The 21,052-nt window shown below is 46.3% G+C and overlaps 1 protein-coding gene across 1 annotated transcript; it reads left to right on the forward strand.

Moving 5' to 3' along the window:
• Positions 1–208: 208 nt before the first annotated feature.
• LOC144108554 (uncharacterized) lies at positions 209–14,196 on the forward strand. The gene is made up of 7 exons (XM_077641762.1): positions 209–1,849; positions 2,614–2,707; positions 3,242–3,317; positions 5,385–5,514; positions 9,667–9,774; positions 12,920–12,990; positions 14,158–14,196. The coding sequence occupies exons 1-7, from the start codon at positions 1,834–1,836 to the stop codon at positions 14,194–14,196; spliced, it is 534 nt and encodes a 177-aa protein (XP_077497888.1). The 5' UTR covers positions 209–1,833.
• The last annotated feature ends 6,856 nt before the right edge of the window (positions 14,197–21,052 follow it).

Consider the following 21,052-nt stretch of genomic DNA (forward strand, 5'->3'; position numbering starts at 1 on the left):
CAAATCCTTCTCTGGTGAGAGAGTGCGTTATCGGTTCTGGTCACCGAGATCAGGCCGCACTCCAGGCCTGGTTATGCAATTCCATCGACACGCGGATTTTTTTTTAAACCCGGTGGAGAATTGCGCGGCACCAGGATTTGAACCCCAGTCCTCTTGCACGCGTTGCGGATGTTCTACCTCCACGCCATCGCTGCTCCAGGCGCGGATACCTGATCTTAATTCGAGGTTTCAGCTTCTTACTGTGCGGACGTTTTTAAGGTCTCTAGAGCATGTTCCTGGATTGGCTAACCCCATTTTCACAACGAACCCATCTTTATTCTTTTGTACTTCTTAGCCTAGGTACATGATTCCTCAGGTTGTGTTCACTAATTCCTTGCATTCCAAAATATCAATATCATTAAATGCTGTATTACCAGTTATCCCCCGCCGCGCTGGCCCTGTGATCTCCTTTGATGACACTCTCCCAGGGAATGCGAAAGATCTGCCTCCCAGTGTATTAAAAGGGATTATTGAGGAGTATCTGGATAATTTTCCTGACCATATAGCCGTTTTTACAGACGCCTCCAAGGAAAATGAAAAGGCAGCCCTCGGCATTTACTCAATGGCTCTCGATTGGAGTTACTCATTTCGGGCCCCAGACTATGCCCCTATTTTTGTAGCCGAGTTTCTGGCCATTCAGGTGGCCTTAACCAGGATTCCTTGCAATATATCTCAGGTTATTATACTTTCAGACAGCCTTTCCGTCTTGACAACACTCGAAAAATCGAGGGATACCCCTAAGAGCCGCTCCCTTCGATTTTTTCTTCCACCACATATTACAGAAGTTCGTTTTCGCTCGGTCCCTGGGCACTGTGGCATTGTCTGTAATGAGAGGGTTGATATTTAGCTAAGTCCGGCCTTGGGGGACCTATTGTCCCAATCGTACCCAATACTCTCTTCTTGACTGCAGCACGCTTCCAATGGTTCCAGCGCCTCCAATACTTGAGCCATGAGCCTCTCCTTGCTGTAGCGGATTTTCAACACCTGACATTTCCTTGGAGAGTGCGGATGTGCATTTCGAGGAAATGTGAGGTGTCCATGACCCTCTTGTGTTGCAGAATACCGCGACTAAACCTCTATTTATGCCGATCAGGGTTATCGCCGACCAACCTTTGTGAGTCTTGTGGCGAAATAGATTCTATAGATAACTCTTTCCTCTTTTGCCGGCGGCTCACTTAACATACTTGGAGATTCCCCTCGCTCGACTGGGGCTCCCTCTATCTATTCCGATGCTACTCTCCTTTCGGGCAAGCGCCAAGGGGTATGCCTTGAAATCTGTGTGCGATTTAAATCACGGGTATATCATTGCATCAGGTCGATTCTTATGCTAAAAAGTGAATTCGTGGCTTTTACATTTCCATTTTCTTTCACCTTTTTTTCTCCAAATTTCCGCCTTCTTCAAAAAATTATCCAATTATTCCACTCCTTACCCATGTGTGTATTTGTATCAACAATATACTCTGGCCAATCCCCCACCATGGGTACGTGCCATTCAACGAAAGGCCATCATCATCATCAACAACGTGAAAGCGCAGCCGCCGGCGCCATTGCAGCGCAAACGACGCGTCGCGTTTTGTACTATTTGCCTCTTTGAGGCATTGCTACGGCGGACACGTGTGAAGAACTCATTTAATAGAAAGGTGAGCAGGAGTGTGTTTTGGAAGCCAACGACCAGGATTTCGGCCTGTCAACAATGGTGAGTTTCAAAGGGTAGGCCACGAAGAAAGACAGTGCTGCGACGTCTTGTCATCTGCAAAGAGAACGAAGACTCCTGCGCGGTTTTACTAAGCCTGGATGAATCGCATGACCGGTGAGTCCCGCTCTGCGTTTCTTTGCTAATGATCTGTATTCACACGCGCTATTTGTATGCGGCTATATAAGGATGTGAGTGGAGGCAGTCCACCTGCGGTTGCCGCAGCTATAATGCGGCGCCAAAACAGCAGGGCCTATATCCTGTATGACAAGTGTTGTTCTCATTGTCTTTATGTGCGTTTAGTACTCGCGTGCCGTGGTAAATAAAAATGGCACCAGATATCACAACAGAGTTACGCTTTCGCTGGCTAGCACTTCGACACTCAGTGCAAAAACATGGATTTGCACTGCGTAGAAGACGATGAGCGATAAGTGCCGCGCGACGGAGCGCTCGTGCTAGGCCAGCTGCAATCATACACCGCACTATTTTGCTCATGGTTGGTACTTATCGGATTAGTGCTTGTGCCTTAATATTCGTCATACTAAATTATTCTGAGACAGTGATTGCATGCGAAAGGCTGGTGCATATTGCTCGCTTTGTCATTTGTAAACTTATCTGTGCTTCCCCAGCGCAACAGGAATTGAGGCAGTGTTAAGTCAAAGTTAGATCAATCTTGCGTCTCCTGAGCTGTAAGCGTCGATGCTTCCTCTCCTTCTGTGTACGGCAAGCCGTCGGGGATGCAACTGCACACTTATTTAGGATTTCTACCTTTTTGCTTTATCCCTCGCTTGTGCGGCCCCCATTCAAGTCGTTCGCCATTGTCGATGTTTTTTTGTTACTTATTTTCACTTTGTTATTTATTCTTAGTTGCTTGCCATCAGCTGTGCTGCCGGCGATTCTCCGAGCTCGGAACTCTTCCCAGGCACGGGATCCTACCCACAGACCTCCCTTCACCGCACTCACTAGTGTTCTTTGGTATTTTTTGTTTCTCTTGCCCTTACTTGCATTGTCACTCGACAAATATGTGCAGTTTTTAATTGTATGAGGATTTGTTTTAAATGCGCTACGAATTTTTTTATGATGCTAAGCTGTGCTGTGAGATATCAAGCTTCTTGCTAGTGAAGGCATGCTTTTTTTTCATTCTCTCTTCCCCATTTAACCAAGGCAGACTGGTTGCAACTTTGAATTTAATACCTAGACATTGGTGCAAGGCACCATGATAGGAATTAATGAAAACCTGCACATCCTATATTCAAATTGGTGTGCAGTAGTTCAGCCAGCTCATCTTTCAGTGTGGTTATAAAAGTCATTGTGACTTCTCAAAGAATGTATATGGGTGAATTACATAAAATCTTTTCATTTGTTTTGTCTTGAGCTAGCTTATTGTTTTTTATTTACTTATATTACATGTAATTTTACTTTTTAAAGCAGTAGACGATTTCCTCTCTTGTCACTCATGACATGGCTACAGCCACTGACGGCTGTTGCTCTGGATGTATTTATTTGCAGTTGCCAGCGGCCAGCATCTATTGGGCCATGCGTGCTTCCTGCCTTTGGATGTGTCATCCCTCCTGATCCGTTCATGGTAGTTATTCTTTTTCAGTGATGCATATCTTAGCTGCCTATTTAGAAAATTATTTTCAACATAGGCTAGCAGCTATGTTTAGAAATGCATGCAAACTCTGCATGCACTTCACAGCAGTACCTCAGCTTATAATTACCGGAACTGTAGACTTAGTCGGTGATGTAGCTCTTGACGCAGCTGCTGTTAACATAAACGTGCTTTGACATTGCACACCTGTTGCCTGGTATGCATATGTGTCCTTGGAAAAGGACCTATATGTTCATTTATCATTTAAAAACACTGTGCTCTACAATGATGGTTTACCAGTATTTCTGAAACAGAGACCAAATTGTCAGTCAGTAATGTAACATTGCACGATGACACCAATCCTTGTATGGCATAGCATCCTTGCAATGCACTGGGCAAGCTGCTGTCAGCACAGATTTATTGCTGGTTTATTGTCATAGCATATGGTTATACTGCACAGTTTGTACCACTGCCCTCTTAAAGCTGCATCCTTGAAAATTTAAAATTAGTTGGAGGAAAATTGAAGGAAATGTAACAGTAACTGTCTCACATTTTGGTGGACACTTGAACCTTGATATAAGGGAGGGATATAGAAGGGAATTAAAGAAGAGCTGCTCTAGCGGAGGGCTCACGCCCTTGTTAGATGCCCCTCTTTAGTTAAACATACCTCACAATTACACAGTTGGTGCAAAACAAACATGGTACCTGCACGCTCACGAGCATCCTCATGTCAGTAAATCAAAGTGCCAATGTTGCCGTACTTTAAAACTTTGCTCTTAAAAGCGCTGCTGACTGGTCTCAAAGTTGAGAGAAAAAATATGTCTACTTTTCCTCATGTGCAGTCCACGGTGCTGGTGCCATTTGCAATGGTGATTGACATTGAGTCGCATGATGCGCCGTCCTTTCCTGGAGTTAGTGATTTTGTCTGTCGTGTGAATGTGCCGTTAAAATTAGAGCAGAACAATGGTTCTCCAGTTCATCTTAGGTAACTGTATCCTGTGCCACATGCTACCACCCTTTTTCCTCAAATTTCCTCATCTCATTTCACATCTGATTGCCACACATTCATGCAATCGCCTACTCTTGGAATCCTCCCAGTGTTTTAGTGTGGTATTGCTTATATCTTCTATGCATTACACGTGCATTGCGCTTCCTCTTTTTTTATTTAGTCAAGATATCTCTGTTCCTGTTTCTTGCATAAGCATAAGAGGCGACTCAAGAGCACCATCTGGGCTTGTGATGCAATGCGTAGGGCCCTTTGTTTTTGGGTAAAACCTGGCATCTCCCTACTGTTGCACCCAAGAAAGATTCTTAAAGATCAGGTTCAGCCCAATTTCTGTGCAAATATGCCTGTAAGAAAGTGTGGTTTGAAAGTGCACAATGGCGAAGAACTGCTGGAGTGTAGTGGATGTCACATATTTCTTTTGAACAGATTTTTTAAACAATTCTGGTTATTTTATTTCTCTTTTATTGTTCATTGTCTGTCGGTTGCTTATAATTTTTGGATAAATTGAAAACTACATGTACTGACTGGTATTTCATTCCAATAATTATACCCATTATTATGAAGCTGGGCTGGAAGGTAGGTGTGCATTTAGTATGTGTGCTTTGAATTTCAGTGACTGTTCCTGCAATGCAAATTGGAGGGCAGGTCCCTGCTGTGCGAGTTTTTTGCAAAGGAGTAAAAGTAACTGGAGCAGCATTTGTTACTGTGTCACACAGCCAAGAGTTCTCCCACAGGACCACTGAGCTTCTGAATACCTATGGCTTGAAGCTCAAAGCTCTGGCTGCCATTTCCGAGGTTTTCTGCATTAACCATTATCTGCAAGCCCAAGGGCTCAGAGCTAACAAGCATTTGAAACCATAGAGCAATACACAGTAGTGCTGGGACCGTGCAGCAAGTCAGTGTTCATGAGGTCGCGATAAACGTGGTTTACTATAGAAAAGTAATGTGAAAAAATAGTTGCGCTCACAGAAAACGCTGTGTTTTTCTTAGTCGGCCATTCAAACAAAGCTGTGCATGTAAAATTTGATATCTCGCTGATCTCTCTTTTTGTTCAGCTAAAGACCCAGAGTTGCATGGAAGTTGTGCAAGCCAACAAGTTGCGTGTGATTTGTGCCAGGGACCTGGAGCAGGCTGGAAAATTAGTGGATGACCAGTGGTATTCACTCAGTAAGGCAAGATTTTTCTGTAAGTACAGTTTTTGGCATGGCATTGCTTAGGGATGCATGTAATAAACTGACTACTCTGCACCTGCCCATGCTTCAAGAACAATGAAGTACATGAAAAATATTGATTGTCGAAAAAAAAAATTGCCTCTTCTGTTATGTTTTTCGGGAAAGTATTTCCCTTTTAAAGGGCTCAGTGTGCTGTGAAAACCTTAAAAATTATATTGTGCTTGTTGTGGCTTTTTTTTTTTCAAATTTCTCCTTCCACGTCTCTGTTGGCCTGACATTGTAGCTTGTCTGCATGAGATTGGCTGCTACCTACCGTTCGGTTTTTGTTGCTGTTTTATTGCTTGTCACATTCCTTGCGTGCCAGTGTCATGCAGTTTGGGAAGTAATCTGATCTGATTTCTGCATTGGCCTGAAGTGCAAGCTTTTGCATGTGGGGCAGGTTTATGCTTTCCCCCTGTTTGTTGTAACTGCAGTTTGGCCATGAGGGTTAGTCCTTATTTTATTTCAGAGCAGTGTCATTTACTTCATGCATAAATTAATGAAGTAAGTACTATTTTTGTAATAAATGAACATTAATGATAGCTGCGGCCATTATAAGTACGCCTGACTCTAAAATGGCTGTTTTCCGGCATTCAGTATTACATCTTAAAACCAGCCGGAAGACACAACACAGGACAAGGGATGAGCACAAGACGAGGCTGGTCTAACAACTGAAATTTTATTGAAGAAAAGCGGCAAAAGAAGACCTGCAAAGAGATGCACGCACGCAAAACCCCAAAGCAATGAGAGGGCAAAAAAACAATCGAAAGGCACTGGCGTACTAGTAAACCATATAGAAAACTAATTCCTTACAGTGCAAATTCACCGACAGTTTAACCAGGCACATGTCCTTAGCCTTACCGATGTAGTAAGCCTCAACTATATCGGGACAGATTTATCACTTCCCTAAACCACTGATGTGCCACGGAAATCAGGCATGCAAAGCGAAAGGTCGTCCTCCGATTGCATTCACGAGATTGAATGTGCAGTGTAAGGTAAGAATTCGCCTTCCTCTCTATGCAGTGAAAGTGCTCTCAGCCAAGTGCACATTCAGCCATCTGCCTGTCTGCCCATAGTAGTTTCAGCTACAAGGCAGTGGAACGCAAAAAACTTGTTTACTTTTGCAAGTGGTGAACATCTTTTATCTGCCACTGTGCATAGCGGGCGATTACCCTTAGTTTATCAAGCCTAGTTTGAACGGAGGCGCAAAGGGCTCCTACCTCACTTTTAGCTGTCAAGACAACAGCAACATCATACTTTGGTGCAACTTTCTTGGGACGGTGTGAAATGGCGTGGAGGCAAGGTATAGAGGCCGCCTTTGGTCGTCCGCAAAGCGCAGGTCTAAATCACGAAACTGCAAACGCTTATGCTTAGTGAAATTCAGACGTAAAAGATAGGCTTTACCCGCATGCCTAAAGATTTCTAAAACGTCTTGTGCGAACTTATCTGAGCCCTCCTTGTTTAAGAAAATTAGGTAGCTGTCAACATAACGAAATGCTACTATGCCGAGGTGTTCCAAACCGGGCTTTGATGCAGTATCGACTCTGGACAGAAGAATGTCGCGGAGGAACGGTGCGACCTGGGACCCTCTGCATACGCCTGATTTCTGATGTAAATACCGCCCTGCCAACTCACAAAAGTGGAGTTCTAGTTTCTTCTAGACAGCAACCTGGGCAGGTGCTCTGCAGTGAGCATCGACATGGAGGGCCTGTACTATTCATTGTCACGTGATAGACTTCTGAGGAGCGTGAAAAACTGCATCAGGGTGAACAATTAACATGCTTTTACAGACAATTGCGTGATTTCGGTTGCTCGCTTCATGGGGCCGTCGTGCTTTTACTGCAAATCCGCATTTGTCAGTTGGCAGGGCGGTATTTACAGGCTGGTCTTACCTTTGCTCAGCAACATTTTTTTTTTGCTTAAGTCGATAAGGCATTAGAGCCCGGTTTGGAAGACCTTGGCATAGTAGCATTTCGTTATGTTCATGACTACCTTATTTTTCTGGACATGTAAGGCTCAGATAAGGTGGCACAAGATATTTTAGGAGTCTTTAAGGCGTGTGGTCAAGACCTGTCTTTTACATCAGAACTGTCTAAGCAGAACCGTTAGCAGTTTCTTGATGCAGACCTGTGCTTTGTGGACGACTGTTTGTCGGGGCTACAGTCAAAGATCGGAGAAGGCTCTTTTCAGCAACGAGTCAGACCACAGGTGGCTGGGGAAGGATGGTGAAGAGGTGTATTTGTCGCTGGTTAAGGTCAGTAAAGATCGAAACACTTGATGGGTGTGCAATCGCGTGCATGACATCAGCTTTACATAAGTCATGCCATCACTGTGCTGAGGACGCATTCTTGTAGCAGGTTTCCAAGCTAATGGCAGCTGGGTTCCCACTTGGCCACCTCACCAACCTGTCATAGTATGTTTTCACTCGCTCGAGGGTAAGCAACACATACTCGATGATGCTGATACACCTTACTTCCATAGTATTTCAGTCTCAAGAAAGTCGCGGCAAAGCGTAATGCTTCTATTGTCTTAATAGCTAAGTGCAAGACAGGAGGCCTTTGTGCCACCATTAAGAAAAGGCTTGATGAAACTATGGGTAACCGTCCACAATGGACAGTGTCACAAGAAAAGGTTCACCACTTGCAAAAGCAATGGAGTTTATTGTGTTCCACTGCCTTATGGCTGCAACTACTATGGGCAGACAGGATGATATCTGAATTTGCACCTCACTGAGCACGTTCACTCTATAGGGGAAGACAAATTCTAATCTGGCACTGCACGGACAATCTTGTGAATGCGAACCTGACAATGACCTGTCTCTTTGCACCCCTAATTTCCACGACACATCAGTGGTTTACGGAAGGGATAAATCTCTCGGTAGATAGTTGAGGCTTACTACATCGGTAAGGCTAAGGGCACGTGTGGCTAAGCCATCGGTAAACCTTCACCGTAAGAAATTTGCTTTTTTAGATGATTCATCAGTACGCCAATGACTTTTGATTACAAGTCGCCCTTTCACTGCTTTGGGTTATTGTGCGCCCGTATCACTTCGCGGGTCTTCTTTTGCGGCTTTCCTTCAATGATGCCACCGCCGTGGCTCAGTGGTTATGACGCTAGGCTGCTGTCCCGAAAGGCGCAGGCTCGATCCTACCTGTGGCAGTCGAATTTCGATCGATGCGAAATTTTAGAGGCCGTGTACTGCGCGTTGTCAGTGCATGCTAAAGAACCGCAGGTGGTCGAAATTTCCGGAGCCCTCCACTACGACGTCCCTCAGAGCCAGAGTCGCTTTGGGACATTAAACCCTCACAAATCAAATAATCAAAACCTTCAATTAAATTTTTGTTAGTCCAGCCTCTTCTTGAGCTCATGTCTTCTAGTGTGTTGTTTCTTCTGGCTGTTTTTAAGGTGAGTTAGTACCAACTCGACCAGTCGAGAGCCTTGTTCAGTATTACAACATTTTAAATAAAGTGAGAATATTACTAGGCTATGTTGCCGGGGGCCGTGTTCGCAGCAGTTGTGGGCAACTCAGAAGAGGTAGCGTCATACGAGTGGTTGTGATCGGAAGAGGATGGTGTGAGGATGCTGCGGGGAAAAAATTCGTAATCGGATAATTATTTACAGCCTAAAATGTCCAAAAAGTGGCTGGGCCAGAGAAAAAGTGCCGCAAAATTTGAAAACGCTGAAAGTAGGTGGAACTACAGCGTAGCGCCAAATTTGAAAAACTGGAATTATGGACAAAGCCAAAGCTTGGCGCCAAGTTTGAAAACTCGAAATGAGCAATCACGTGACCAGTGATAAGTGACCTATACGTAACCAGGAGATGGGAAAAATGATAAATTAGAGGCAATTAGGTAATTAATGAGAAGCAAAAGGCAATGAACGGATGATTAGACTGGGCTGGTATTCAGTTAGTGGGCGGGAACAATGCATGGCGGAAAATTTGAAAACTCGAAATGGTCGCTGGGGTCAAATGAGGGTAAAATAAGAGTTAATTGATAACCAATCAATTCAACGAGAAAACAACCATGACGCGAAATTTGAAAGGCGTCCAGTGTCGAGGGGGCGTCAACGCTTTCACATTTTTTGTGCAGGTAGCTGCGGTGATCTCTATTTTTTGTTTTTTCAGCCAAGACAAAGACCACTTTTCTTGGCTCATGGTCGATGTATCTAGGAACCTGCGGCCAGGACAACACCGGACAGCATGCATCATCAAGCTCAAAAAAAGCTCAAAACAGTAAATAAAAATTGATCATTTTCATTTCAATTCTAGTGGCTTTGTGCATGAATTACTCTGGAATGCACAAAGCTTGTGTTAATTGACAGGCATCCATTAACGAGCTGTGTTTTTTGTGCATTGCCTACTCCAGAACCCCTAAATCCTGTGTTAATTGACAGGTGACACAGTAACGACTGCGACACGGTGTACGAGCACTACGCAAGGCATACTACAGAAGACAAGGCAAACTGCAGAATACAAGACAGGCTACAGAAGTCAAGACAGACTACAAAAGACAGACTATAAAAGACAAGACAGACTACAAATGACAAGACAGACTACACAAGACATGCCCAAAATACGACAAGTCTACAAACTACAGAAATTTTCTGTCTTCGAATCCTGTAGTGTGTTTTGACTGGGATGCATATGAAAGTCGGCAGCAAACACAACAATCGGATAGTGACCACTTCCAATGCGGTCAGGCGCTGTTGACCATCTCACGCTGACGTCAGGTGAATGCAGTGTCAGGTCTATAGCTGTCGCTGAGGCTGGAGGCCGGAAGAAAATGGGGCTTCCGTCATTGGCAACACACAGGTCCAAACTGTCAATAACGTCTACGAGTTTGCGTCCACGGGAATTCGTGTTTCTGTCGCCCCAGACGGGATGATGGGCGTTGAAATCACACCAGATGATTCGAGGAGCTGGGCAGCGGTCGCAGAGCTGCTGTAGAAACAAATACAATGCTACCTTCTTCCGCGGGGACACGTACACGGATGCAATAGAAAGGGTTCGAAAGCCGAGCTGTGTTTCACAGCCGCTACCTCAATGTCATCCGTGCAAAGATCGGCAACGCTTAGAGAAACATGTGGAATTTCTCTTTTTATGTAAAGCGCGGCACTTCATGCAGGAAATGACTTTATGCTGCAGTTTTTATGGGCGACATATCCAGTCAAACATCTCACGCTTGGCAGGCCAGCTTCTGAGAGGAACAATACTGGAACACAAGTCTCTTTCAAGAATAGTTTTAGTTCAGCTAACCGACTTAAAATCCCAGCGCAGTTTCATTGCAATATAAACGGCACTTTTCGGTGCAGATTAGATCCACGAGGTTTAACCCCATCTATATTAGATCGCAAGGAAGTTCGCTGCGAAGGTGGAAATTAGGGACTCAAAAGAAAGCACCAGCTGTAGGAAGTTCTTCAGGTTACCAGGCGCCATCGCTGGAACATGTGAACGCAGGGCCCCAAACAAAACATGAAGAAGGTCAGACACAGCTTGATTTTTGAGCTCCTTATTTTGCGCAACGCACTCACAACATCAACAAAATATGCCGACGGGGACACACTCTTGGCCGCAGTAGCTGTTTTTGTCACTTGTACATAGAGTCCCCCTTGCCGTCGAGTCTGGCTGTGATCCGGTCACTTAGGAACATGGACACTTTTTGCTGGAGGTCTGAGAGCATTGCGGAAGCTTGACAACCTGCTCTTCCGTAAAGACATCCAGCATAAGAGCCCCGTGCATGGTGAATCCACTACGAATCGAAGCTGATCCCAGCAGTGATTGAATGGCCGCGAAAAGCAAGGTGCGATTCCTCACTCTTAAATCAACCCCTTTCTCTGTGGGCTGAACCACTAACGGGATCTCGGTCATTTGTTGCTTGCGATCACTCACCAGCTTAAAGCCCTCGTTGTCCACGTCAGCCATATATCGGCCACTGACTCGTCAGCATCCACGATCGCTGACTGATCCCCACTAAGTGTTGAGGTCTCACTGGACGTGTGGAAGTCTCCATGTTATGGTCGCTCCATGGCCTGGGAAGCCATGGCCACCTCTTCCGAGCCAGCCTCTTTAGATTGGCGTGATCCCTTTAGGCTTTCCGGCGCCGGAGCAGCCGTACTTTTCCCATAGGGACAGTACCGCCTTGAATATTCTGCCGTCCTCGATTATTCAAATAAAACTAGGTAAATTAGGCCAAATTAGGTAAAGAAACAGAGCTGAGGCGACAGTAGGTCGAACAACGTCTTTCAGAAGAAAGCAACTCGCTTTATCTGCCATCGTTAAGACAAATATTTCTCACTGTAGCCTAACATTCATGCTTTACCATTAACCACACTTGCAACAATTCGATATAGCGAATGCCTCAAGTACATATTCAGTCTGCTTAACTCGCCATGCCTGGTTGCACTGAGTCCGCACATCAGTTTTTCTAAACCGTTAACAGCTAGGCGTCATTACAAACTAAAATATTTCTTCTATTTACACGCGCACTGAAACATATAAACAGTTTTTTCCCACGAGTCATCGAAAGCTTAAACTTCTTGCCTAATGAAATCCGTTCACTTCCATTTCAGAAATTTCTGGATGCCGTAGAAGGACGCTGATTTTTGAGCAAGGGCATCTTGTATCATTTTTTCTAGATACTTTTTATATATGTAACGTACGTGTACATGAATGAAAGCATGTATACACGCGCTTTATATGTGTTTCATATCCCAACTCCTGCGATAGCCCCTCACGGGGATACCGTATGTGTAAATGAATAAATAAAATAAATCTGTGCTAACCTCATCCCAACCGACTAGCACTTCGAGCGAGTACAAGCTTGGCAGCAGCAGCTGGGGCCCTTCATCTCGCATGCTCCCATCAAGCATTGAGTCAGCGAATACTCTGTCAGGGCCACCACAAAGCCGGTGTTTGCGTGCTATGAAGCAACCAAGGAGTCAGTTACAACAGCTTACGATGAACCATTTCGGTTGCCGTGGCTAACCGGGAACACCTACCTATAGTCATATTGAACGGCAGCATTCGCAGGATTCCGTTGTGCATTCGATGCTCCTCTCTCTCCCTCTTTCTTCTTTGCTCCGCACTCCAGGAGGGAGGGCAGTGATGATGACCCTTCACTTTCCCCCTTACCCAACTGGTCCCCTCCTCTCATCTGTCCTTTTAATCCCATTCCTGCGCACAGCGCCATTGTGGTGATTTTTTAAATGGAAATGGGGCGCTGTGCAACCCTCTCTTCATCAACCCCTGCCCCTCTCATTATTATAATAATTACTACACATAGTGATGAAAAGCTTAGGGATTTATCTCTAAACCTAGGGATTTTCAATCTTGTTTACGGATTTAGCGTCTTTGTTAGTAAATGTGTTGACCTTTAAAGGCTGCATTGTTTCGCTGCACGGCCTGATCGCAATGCAGGATGTGTGGCCACAAGTTTCCAACTTCAAGAAGGTAAGTACGACTCACTGCACCATCGGTGTTTATTTTAAAGGTCAGCTTGTAAACAAATAATTCGGATATGAGGAATGATTAAGCATGGCAATTGCCTTACACTAGGTAGACATCTCAACCACGGCGTTATCGAATGAAGAGATGAAAACAGGAACGAAGGATGGAAGAAAGAGGCGCCGTATAGAAGGGTTCAGGATTACTATTCTCACGAAGCAGAACAAATTAGCAGTGGCGCGGGACGGAGCGCTCGCGCTAGGCCAGCGGCTATTAAATCATTTCTTTGCCATCGTTCATCGCGCGTGAATATTCGGCTGGCCGCCACGTAACATTTGGTGGAGCTTTCCAGGTACAATCCAAATCTCATGTTCCTGGTCATCGTGCTTCGGAGCCCTGTGTTTGCATCTTTCCGTCGGTTGTAGGTTCCTGGTCAGCCCCACCCGGCCGTGCCCCAGCCTGCCAGACCCGAACCGCGCTCGCTGTTGCTCCCCCGCCCACATCACATGACACGAGGAATTGCGCCTAACGCAAGGACCGGACCTACCGACCCGAGACGCCGCTCGCATGTGAAGACACCGTTCCGGTGCCCATGGCGTTCGGCGCGTGCAAGGGCCTAGGCCATCGGCTCCTGTGACCTGCGGCCCGGAACCTTCGTGAACCAGGACTCATTGGCTCATATATTTAGTTGTGGCGGCCAGCACTACACTACCTAGCCATTTCTGTTGTGCCGTCCTCTCGAGCTCGTCACAACTTCGCGCGCCTCTCAGTGTTTTTCATTCACTATCAGGACGATAGCTCGGTGGCCCCAGATAGTGTCACGAAGAGGCTGAGAGAGCGGAACGGAGCGCTCGCTCTAGGCCAGCGGCCATTAAATCGTCTTGCCATCGGCTGGCCGCCGCGTAACAGTATAAAGTGCCTACGGTTTATTACCGTGCACTCACAGCGTACGGGCATGTTTTGCTGTTCGCCAGCACGAATGAGAGAAAAGTGAATTTCCTTTGCTGTGTTGCAAGACGAAAAGCCAAACTGCAGAGCCCCATAAAGCAATAACGACTGTTCATTAAAAAATACTCTTATAAACAGGAAGCGCGATGCGTGCGCAATGAAGACTTGAGAACTGCTTGCTTAACGGACGCTTAGTGCTACGTGTCCTGTGTTCTGCATGCTTAGGACGATACAAGATATTTTGGCGATGAGGATGCTGCTTGAAGTGTCGTTTTTTCTTCCGTCATGAATTTCTTGGATCACCAGGTGCCGCCCTCTTCCGACTCCTGGTCATCCTGCTGTTCCATGAGCGTAATGGGAGGTGGCGTTCCGCAACTACATGGCGGTGTCGGATGCTTCCACGCTGCAGCAGACCGACGGAAGGCCATTGTACTTAAGTGCTCGGCAACTGAACGTTAGCGATTCTTCTACACCTCACTACCGCCGTGCACTCCGACACCCACGGCTACGACCCCCCCCCCCCCATATTATTATGGCCATGTACTGACCACACTCTGTCACGCAGGTCTGTTGCATCGTTTGCCTTCGGTGTCCCCTCAAGATCAAGATTGTCCTAATTGTGATCGCTGCGAGCATCCCTTTGCCCGCTCTGGCGCATCTAGAAGTGTCAGCGAAATCTAGGGGGCCGTTCTCATCAACGTGGATTGGTGGGCTTCCGCTTGGGGCGCTACATCGATCATCTCGGACTTCAAAAAACATCGGAATCCGGACAGTCGTTGCACTTGGCGGCATATTATGGCCATGTACTGACCACACTCTGTCACGCAGATCTATTGCATCGTTTGCCTTTGGTGTCCCCTCAAGATCAAGATTGTCCTAATTGTGATCGCTGCGAGCATCCCTTTGCCCGCTCTAGCGCATCTTGATGTGTCAGCGAAATCGAGGGGGCCGTTCTCATCAACGTGGATTGGTGGGCATCCCCTTGGGGCGCTACATCGATCATCTCGGACTTCAAAAAACATCGGAATCCGGACAGTCGTTGCACTTGGCGGCATATTATGGCCATGTACTGACCACACTCTGTCACGCAGATCTATTGCATCGTTTGCCTTCGGTGTCCCCTCAAGATCAAGACTGTCCTAATTGTGATCGCTGCGAGCATCCCTTTGCCCGCTCTGGCGCATCTTGAAGTGTCAGCGAAATCGAGGGGGCCGTTCTCATCAACGTGGATTGGTGGGCTTCCGCTTGGGGCGCTACATCGATCATCTCGGACTTCAAAAAGCCTCGGAATCCGGACAGTCGTTGCACTTGGCGGCATATTATGGCCATGTACTGACCACACTCTGTCACGCAGATCTATTGCATCGTTTGCCTTCGGTGTCCCCTCAAGATCAAGATTGTCCTAATTGTGATCGCTGCGAGCATCCCTTTGCCCGCTCTGGCGCATCTAGAAGTGTCAGCGAAATCGAGGGGGCCGTTCTCATCAACGTGGATTGGTGGGCTTCCGCTTGGGGCGCTACATCGATCATCTCGGACTTGAAAAAGCCTCGGAATCCGGACAGTCGTTGCACTTGGCGGCATATTATGGCCATGTACTGACCACACTCTGTCACGCAGATCTATTGCATCGTTTGCTTTCGGTGTCCCCTCAAGATCAAGGTTGTCCTAATTGTGATCGCTGCGAGCATCCCTTTGCCCGCTCTGGCGCATCTAGAAGTGTCAGCGAAATCGAGGGGGCCGTTCTCATCAACGTGGATTGGTGGGCTTCCGCTTGGGGCGCTACATCGATCATCTCGGACTTCAAAAAACATCGGAATCCGGACAGTCGTTGCACTTGGCGGCATATTATGGCCATGTACTGACCACACTCTGTCACGCAGATCTATTGCATCGTTTGCCTTCGGTGTCCCCTCAAGATCAAGATTGTCCTAATTGTGATCGCTGCGAGCATCCCTTTGCCCGCTTTGGCGCATCTAGAAGTGTCAGCGAAATCGAGGGGGCCGTTCTCATCAACGTGGATTGGTGGGCTTCCGCTTGGGGCGCTACATCGATCATCTCGGACTTCAAAAAACCTCAGAATCCGGACAGTCGTTGCACTTGGCGACATATTATGGCCATGTACTGACCACACTCTGTCATGCAGATCTATTGCATCGTTTGCCTTCGGTGTCCCCTCAAGATCAAGATTGTTCTAATTGTGATCGCTGCGAGCATCCCTTTGCCCGCTCTGGCGCATCTAGAAGTGTCAGCGAAATCGAGGGGGCTGTTCTCATCAACGTGGATTGGTGGGCTTCCGCTTGGGGCGCTACATCGATCATCTCGGACTTGAAAAAGCCTCGGAATCCGGACAGTCGTTGCACTTGGCGGCATATTATGGCCATGTACTGACCACACTCTGTCACGCAGATCTATTGCATCGTTTGCCTTCGGTGTCCCCTCAAGATCAAGATTGTCCTAATTGTGATCGCTGCGAGCATCCCTTTGCCCGCTCTGGCGCATCTAGAAGTGTCAGCGAAATCGAGGGGGCCGTTCTCATCAACGTGGATTGGTGGGCTTCCGCTTGGGGCGCTACATCGATCATCTCGGACTTCAAAAAACCTCAGAATCCGGACAGTCGTTCCACTTGGCGGAATATTATGGCCATGTACTGACCACACTCTGTCACGCAGATCTATTGCATCGTTTGCCTTCGGTGTCCCCTCAAGATCAAGATTGTTCTAATTGTGATCGCTGCGAGCATCCCTTTGCCCCGCTCTGGCGCATCTAGAAGTGTCAGCGAAATCGAGGGGGCCGTTCTCATCAACGTGGATTGGTGGGCTTTCGCTTGGGGCGCTACATTGATCATCTCGGACTTCAAAAAACATCGGAATCCGGACAGTCGTTGCACTTGGCGGCATATTATGGCCATGTACTGACCACACTCTGTCACGCAGATCTATTGCATCGTTTGCCTTCGGTGTCCCCTCAAGATCAAGATTGTCCTAATTGTGATCGCTGCGAGCATCCCTTTGCCCGCTCTGGCGCATCTAGAAGTGTCAGCGAAATCGACGGGGCCGTTCTCATCAACGTGGATTGGTGGTCTTCCCCTTGGGGTGCTACATCGATCATCTCGGACTTCAAAAAACCTCAGAATCCGGACAGTCGTTGCTCTTGGCGGCATATTATGGCCATGTACTGACCACACTCTGTCACGCAGATCTATTGCATCGTTTGCCTTCGGTGTCCCCTCAAGATCAAGATTGTCCTAATTGTGATCGCTGCGAGCATCCCTTTGCCCGCTCTGGCGCATCTAGAAGTGTCAGCGAAATCGAGGGAGCCGTTCTCATCAACGTGGATTGGTGGGCTTCCGCTTGGGGCGCTACATCGATCATCTCGGACTTCAAAAAACCTCAGAATCCGGACAGTCGTTGCAGTTGGCGGCATATTATGGTCATGTACTAACCACACTCTGTCACGCAGGTGAGCGTTGAGAACCGTTGTGTAATTTTTTTTCTTCTATATTTCTGCTGCCAACTGCAAACTTTGTAGTGTTTTGCCATGTCAGAGGGAGATCGTGCTCACTGATTAATGTCCTTTGCTGCTGATTGTAGATATCTGATATGTTGTAGCTGCTCTGGCCACTATCATTTGGGTCAGGACTGCTTTGGGGTTGCAGATACTACTTACTCTTCTAAGGGAGCAAAACTTGATAAATGGCGGTGCAAGCAGTGCCGTGTTGGTACTTTTTTCCCAGGCTGATTCCTCCAGCACATCTGAGCAATTTGCTGCTATCAACGAAAGAATTGAGGTATTGCTGTCGATCAACGAACGGGTAGGCTATATTTCCTTGTTAGACCTAAAATTGGATGAACTTCTTTCGTTGAAACCTGAAGTCGAATTTATGAAATCTGTGGTGAATGAAGTTCAGTCATCTCTTGATGGCCTTTCTAAAACTATGACCCGCTTCTGGCTCGTTCTCTGGCTCGAGATGAGACCATTGCTGAGCTGACCAATCAGGTGCAGTCCCTGGAAACATGTGTCACATCTCAGGCCTCAACTATCCTGGAACTACAATCCGATTTAAATGAATCTGAACAATACAGCAGGATGTCCAACCTAGAGATACATCGCCTGCCCACAAACCCGGATGAAAACCTGATGGACGTCCTGAAGGATTTGAGTGTTGAGCTTGCAATTGATTCCTTCTCAAAGGATCAGGTGGTGGCTGTGCATAGGCTTGCCCCTGGTAGGAACGGTCCTGCTCCCGTTCTAGTAAGATTTTCAGCCTTCAGCATTCGAGATAAGTGGCTGCTTGCTCGGTCAAAACTCCGATCCTTGGATCAAAGCAATGAACACTCCAAGTTGTTCTTCGCCGAGAACCTTTCAAAAAGCAACAGAGAACTTTTTTCGGCTTCACGTACTGCAGCCAAGGCAAAGGCCTACGATTTTGTGTGAATTCAGAACGGTCACATTTACGGTACGGCCAGCGTCTGCGAAAGCATTATGTTCCTTCTGTTCTCAACCGGTTACCTAAAGAAATGTTTCCTGCTAACTCCAAAAAAAATAGTGAAAGGTCGTCTTGGCAAATTACGTTTTTAGCTCCAGCATTCTGTTTTGATACTATGATTTTACATTTTTCTTCGTTTTCTTTGTTTGTTTTCTCTCCGCTTGTGTGCATTTTTGCGTCCGCGCTTTTCGAATTCATTTTAGTTTTCTCACCACCCCTTTTTGTTTTCTTGTTTTTTGTTTGTTTGTTTTTTTTTTTCAATTTTTGTGCTCGGTGCATGAGTTTTGTGCCGCCTGCTGCCGGGCGCTGCCACTTTAGCCTTCTAATTCTTTGACAGGCCCGCATTTGTATTGGAATGAGGAAACAAAAATTTTATTATTATTAAAAAAAGTGTTCACGAACTGCCTCGCACTGCCCAATTCCATGAGGCATTATCCCTCCTGGCGACGCACTAAAAATCCTGCATGGACGTGATCGCCGCCAGTCACCATTCTCGCTGCCGAGCCGAAGCTTCCGGCGAAACAGAAGGGGAGTACGTCTCTACGCTTCGTACGCATGCACACATGCATGTGCCGGATATGCATGTATGGTCACCATCCAGACATGCCTGCAGTAAAAATTCAATACGGAAAACAATGCTGACCACTTCGATAGTAACATACACTTACTTCACAACAAAGGCGGTAATACACACCATACAGCAGCTGGCCACATTTTCCTCATTTTGAGGCATGTGCGGCACAGGAAGCCTTGTACAGTATGAGTGCAGGCATAGTTCTGTTATAGAAGCGTAAATGCCGAAGACACTACTACTATGAATCACCATGTGATGAAGAAGGATGGAAAGTTGGGCTAGTTGGTAACAGTTCATGGTGGATGGAACAGCGCGAACAGACGCTAGACGAGAAGAGAAGACACAGACAAGCGCTGTCTTGCATTCACTCTAGCCTTCAGCATTCATGTCACCATTGCGTTACAGATAGTGTGCTGTCACAAGTACGTAGGCTAAAAAGCGCAGGTTTTCCAGACATTGTTATTTCATCAACTTGTGAAAAACTTTTGCTATTGGTAAGGGCAGAATTTAGAAAACCAAAAAATGAAAGGTCACATAAGAATCTAGCTGTTATTCCATATGCACACAAGATAGCGCACAATTTGAAAGTTGTGGCTGGTCGTTTCGATGTAGACGTTGTTTTTTCGGCGCCGTATAAGTTGAGGGGGCTATGCCGAGCCATTAGCAATCGCCACGAACATATAAAAAGAGCTAGCCCGTTCCATTGCCAAGTGGCGCACAGGTCACGGTTGGTCGATTGCGCATGTTCAGTCGTTTATGAGCTTCCACTCTCTTGTAAGAAAGTTTACATAGGCCAAACTGGCCGTTGCATTAATATTCGGTTGCGGGAACACTTGAATTCGCTCTCGGATTCAAGTTATTCCCATCTGAAAGATCACAGCCAAGAGTGCGGAAAACAGGAGAAAAAGAAAAAATGCCGCCCCCTGGTCACCAAAACAAAATTTTGTTTCGCCATAAAGAAAAAAACAACCGGGGAAATAATGGAGGCATATTTCATTCGGAAAAGACAAGCGCAGTGTGTGAGCCAGCCTTCCTTGATTCTTGTTGATAAGGAGGTTTCTTTTTTAGACAATTCATGATGTAACCATTGAATTCTGCGAGGTAACCATTGAAAAGTGCCAATGCAATTGCTATGTGCCTGATATGTCACGTGTTTTTGGATATAAAATGTATGTTCCTAATAAAAACATTAGTTGCGAGTAAGCGCTTGTCTGTGTCTTCTCTTCTCGTCTATCGTCTGTTCGCACTGTTCCACCCACCATGATCACCATGTGATGTTTGCCTATGACCGCTAAATAATTTATAATCGAATTTTTTCTGTCATGTTGTTTCAGTTTTAGCCGAACGATGGCTCAAAGAGTGCTTTTGTGTCACGTGAGGCATGAAAAAATGTCCATATAATTGCTGCTTCGTTTTAATTCACTGCAGTGCTGAAGCAAGCCTTCCTCAAGAGCTGGAATGACAATAAATGTGGAAGCAGTGATTATATTGCAGTTTTTTTCATGTCTCATGTGACCTGTAAGCACAAGTTGATGTCACAGTCCTCATTCGGCTGATGAAACCGAAACAGCAGGAGAAAGGAATCAGATAAATTATTCAGCAGTCATAGGAGAATACCAGGCGGTAATCCATGTATAATAATGCCTTACGCACAACTACAAACAAGCAAACACATACCCAAAAGTTAGGTGTCTATACTCCTTTATCACAATGCAACAACATAGCACAGAAAATCACCTCGCCTATATTTTACACACTTTTTGCAATCTTGTTCAGAAACTTCGTGGCCACCACTCTGGGTGTGGTTAGGGCAAGCACAAGAAACAGGCGTTCTAACACAACAAGTGTGTTAAATAATTTCCGCTCGTACTGGACATTAAAAAGCCAGTAGGCCGACAGAACAGCTGCCAGTCCCTCCTCCGCGTGCTTCACCCTGAACAACTTCCCACGGTCCACCTCTAAATAGAGAAAATCCGCCTCCTCAATCTCCTGTCCAGTGAACACGATGCACGGTGTTGCAGGAACGCTCAAGTCCTGTGGTAGCCAGAAAATATTGCAAT

This window comes from Amblyomma americanum, chromosome 10, assembly GCF_052857255.1.
Source record: "Amblyomma americanum isolate KBUSLIRL-KWMA chromosome 10, ASM5285725v1, whole genome shotgun sequence".
In the NCBI taxonomy this organism is placed as follows: domain Eukaryota; kingdom Metazoa; phylum Arthropoda; class Arachnida; order Ixodida; family Ixodidae; genus Amblyomma; species Amblyomma americanum.

Coding starts and splice junctions, on each gene's coding strand:
- LOC144108554 (XM_077641762.1), top strand. Junction 5,515..9,666: donor CAGTAAGGCAAGATTTTTCT/GTAAGTACAGTT, acceptor TTGTTTTTTCAG/CCAAGACAAAGACCACTTTT. Junction 9,775..12,919: donor CTCAAAAAAAGCTCAAAACA/GTAAATAAAAAT, acceptor TGACCTTTAAAG/GCTGCATTGTTTCGCTGCAC.